The sequence below is a fragment of the Gavialis gangeticus genome, unplaced genomic scaffold (genome assembly GCF_001723915.1).
Source record: "Gavialis gangeticus isolate Ggan-Ray unplaced genomic scaffold, GavGan_comp1, whole genome shotgun sequence".
Classification (NCBI taxonomy): Eukaryota; Metazoa; Chordata; order Crocodylia; family Gavialidae; genus Gavialis; species Gavialis gangeticus.
The window spans coordinates 115,363,001-115,366,231 of record NW_017729031.1 but is presented as its reverse complement, the minus strand read 5'-3'; the positions used below and the strand labels follow the sequence as shown (position 1 = coordinate 115,366,231).

Below are 3,231 nucleotides of genomic sequence, written 5' to 3'. Positions count from 1 at the left end.
ACCTGCTTGAGATGCATCTGTGGATGCATGACAGGGTGTGGTTGGCTTTCCTGACTGCATCTGCACACTGCCGGCCCATGTTCATCTTGGCATCAGTGATGACTTCAAGATCCTTTTCTGCCTCTGCACTGACGAGAAGGGAGTTCCCCAGCCTATAGGTACGGTGCTGGTTCTTCCTCCCCAGGTGCATCACCTTGCACTTATCAGTGTTGAATCCCATCCTATTTTCATCTGCCCACCCCTGTAACCTGTCTAGGTCCGATTGTAGTCCAGTTGTAACCATGCAGAATCCCTGCTGTTCATGAGGCACTGGCCTTCATGCTTGACTTTGGCAGGGCACAGGCCCACAGGCAGGCTCTGGTAATCCTGGCCTGACGATGAGAGTGCATGGTGGATACAGTACCAGGTGCTTAGGACCACCATGAACAGAAGGCATTTGGAGGCAAGGGGCCATTTTGGGTGATGCATGGAGATGCCAGCATTGGGAGAGGAGAAGATTACTTGTGTGAGGCCTTAGCCGGGAAGGGTGGGCCACTGGGGAAGACTTAGCAGCTAGGGAGGAAGTAGGGCTCAAAGTGGAAAGATAGAATGAGGCCCTGGGTGCATCCTGTCCTGTGTCTCTGACAAGAGCTAGTGCCAGATGCTACAGAGAAAGGGTCATGAACCTTCCCATGCAGAAATGTAGGATCATCTAGCTCTTAGGAAAGAACTTCTCTGACTCTCCTGCCACCCTAGCACTACTATCCCTTCATTCCCTCAGGCCCATCCTGACAGTGCCGCATTGTGACTGTGTAGGGCAACCACCTCCGCCTCAGAAGCAGGCTGATCACATGGCCCGAAGGGTCCGCCACAGTTACGCCTGAGACTGGCTTGTCAATGGCGAGGCTGCGACAGCAGCAGGAAATCAGAGAGCCTCAATTAGTATGCCGTGGCCTGAGCCCTGCCCTGGGTTTGCGTGCCGAATTGCTGCGCTCTGATTAGAGGATGAAGGACGGCTTTTGCTCCCATGTTGCTAGAGTGAAGGAAATGTGTGGAGGGTCAAGTCTACTGCAGTTTAAGCATTTCTTTCTCTCTCTCGCTTTGGTTCTTGGAAAGGAGAGAGTCTGAGTGGGTGGGTCGTAAATGGGTTTAGAGACTTCCCCCTCTAGATCAGAAGTCCAGCCGGCAGGGATTGACTGGAAAGAAGCTGTGGTCTTGCTGCCCAAAGCGAGTACTTATGTGACTGCTCACTGCTTACCCCCAGCCTTACTGCTGGCAGGATGAGGCCTGGGGGAGAAGGAAGCATGGGGACTGAGCTCCCCGTGAGGGGCAGAGGGGTCCATGCTCTGGGGAAAGGGGAATAGTTCTGTAGTGTTGTCAGTCTGGCACCTTTCACCAGCACTAAGCACACTCCATAATAATAAAGCCCTTAATTTCCTGGGCTTTTATAAGCTTGTGCTGCAGCTGCAAGATCACCCTTTGCTCTGGTTGGGTAACAGCCATTTAAAGTAATGAATTGGGACACGACAGAGTGCTGTCCCGCTCTGACCTTTGGCCAGTTTGCAGGGCAGCTGTCGGCTGCTTGCACTGGTGTCCTGGGCCTGGGGGATGTTGGGGGGAGCCTGCCATAGCTATTCAGGAACAGAGCCTCCTGTTGGGGAGCACACATGCAATCACTGCCAACATGCTAGTGATCTCCAGAGCCAGCAAACGGGAGCTGAGTTGATGGCCCCCAGCTGGGATGTCTCTGGCCTCAGCAGGGCTTGGATGAAAAGGGGGTATCTGTGATGGGTTCTCACTGCCTTCTCTCCATTACATTCTAGGTGTGACGTATTCGGATGTCGTCAGTGCCACAGAAGCCTGTAAGCCATGCACGCAGTGTGTGGGCCTCCAGAGCATGTCGGCTCCTTGTGTGGAGTCGGACGATGCTGTGTGCCGCTGTGCCTATGGCTACTACCAGGATGAGGAGAGTGGCAAGTGCAAGGAGTGCAAGATCTGTGAGGTGGGCTTTGGCTTGATGTTCCCCTGTGGGGACACACAGGACACCATCTGTGAGGAGTGCCCCGAGGGGACTTTTTCAGATGAAGCCAATCATGTGGACCCCTGCCTGCCCTGCACCATCTGTGAGGAGAATGAGGTCCTGGTCAAGGAGTGTACGCCAGTGTCTGATGCTGAATGCAGAGGTGAGGCATCCCTGTGTCCCTGTGCTGAGGAGCATGGGCCACGCTTGTTCAGAATAACATGAGTACATGGCATCGAGAGTCGCATCTGGGCCTCCTCCACTGGAGGCAATTGGGGTTTGGCTCTTAACTTCAAAAGAACAGGATTTGGTCCTTAAGTGACATCATTATAGCAGTGACCCATTCCTGGGGCTTTACCAAGGGTAAGGCAGCATCGCTATCCTTGGCTCACAGCAGAAGAAACTGAAGTGTCAGGAGCATGATGCTGTCTGTTAGGACCAAACTGCAAGCCAGTGTCAGAATTAGGAAGAGAAGCCAGGTGTCCTGGGTCCCAGTCCCCTGCTTTGTCCACTACATCATACAAACGCCCAGGGTTTGGGAAAGAATCCAAGGATCCTGGTTCCTAGTCCCCTGCTTTGATCATATGGGCTCCTAGGTCTTGGAAAAGAACCCAGGTGTCCTGGCTCCCAGCCTCGTACCCCACCCCCAGGACATGCGGCTTCCCAGAACTCTGGGAACATTCAAAGAAACTCTTGCTCTCTTCCCCCTTTCCTCCACACCTTTCAGGGATGCTGTTGTAAAGGAGAACATGCAGGGCCTGACTGTGTTCCCTCTGGCTCCACCCCTAATTCAAAACATACCTTGTCATCCTGTCCCCCTGCCCCCCCACCCCAAATGTTACTGTGAGAGTGTAGAAATAGCTCCCAGATGAGAGAAGCAAATGGGCAAAATTGTTTTCTGGCTCCAGGCAGCATGGGATGGCCTCTGCAGTTATCCCTCCAAGTCAGAGAGAGGGAGAGCTCTCCCCCACCAATGCCCCAGGGCTCCAGGGCTGAGCAGATCTCTGTGGGGGGCTGGGAGAACACTGGCCTCGCAAAGGATTTTTCACTTGGAAATTATTTACTTGTAAGTGTTTTATACCTGCGAGGCACCAGAGTTGGTCTGTCAGATCAGGAAAGTGGGAATACGGACTCTAGGTATAACTGTTTTGGGGGAATTCCTCATGGCTGCTCTTCATAGTTTCATAGTTAGTAGAGTCGGAAGGGACCTGAGCAGATCATCAAGTCCAACC

General features: G+C 53.2%; 1 protein-coding gene across 1 annotated transcript in view; it reads left to right on the top strand.

Moving 5' to 3' along the window:
• Window positions 1–3,231, top strand: part of NGFR (nerve growth factor receptor) — a 39,947-nt gene that overhangs the window by 17,263 nt on the left and 19,453 nt on the right. The window contains exon 2 of the mRNA XM_019523632.1: window positions 1,803–2,162. Coding sequence (XP_019379177.1) covers window positions 1,803–2,162 — 360 coding nt within the window. The remainder of the gene's footprint in view (window positions 1–1,802; window positions 2,163–3,231) is intronic.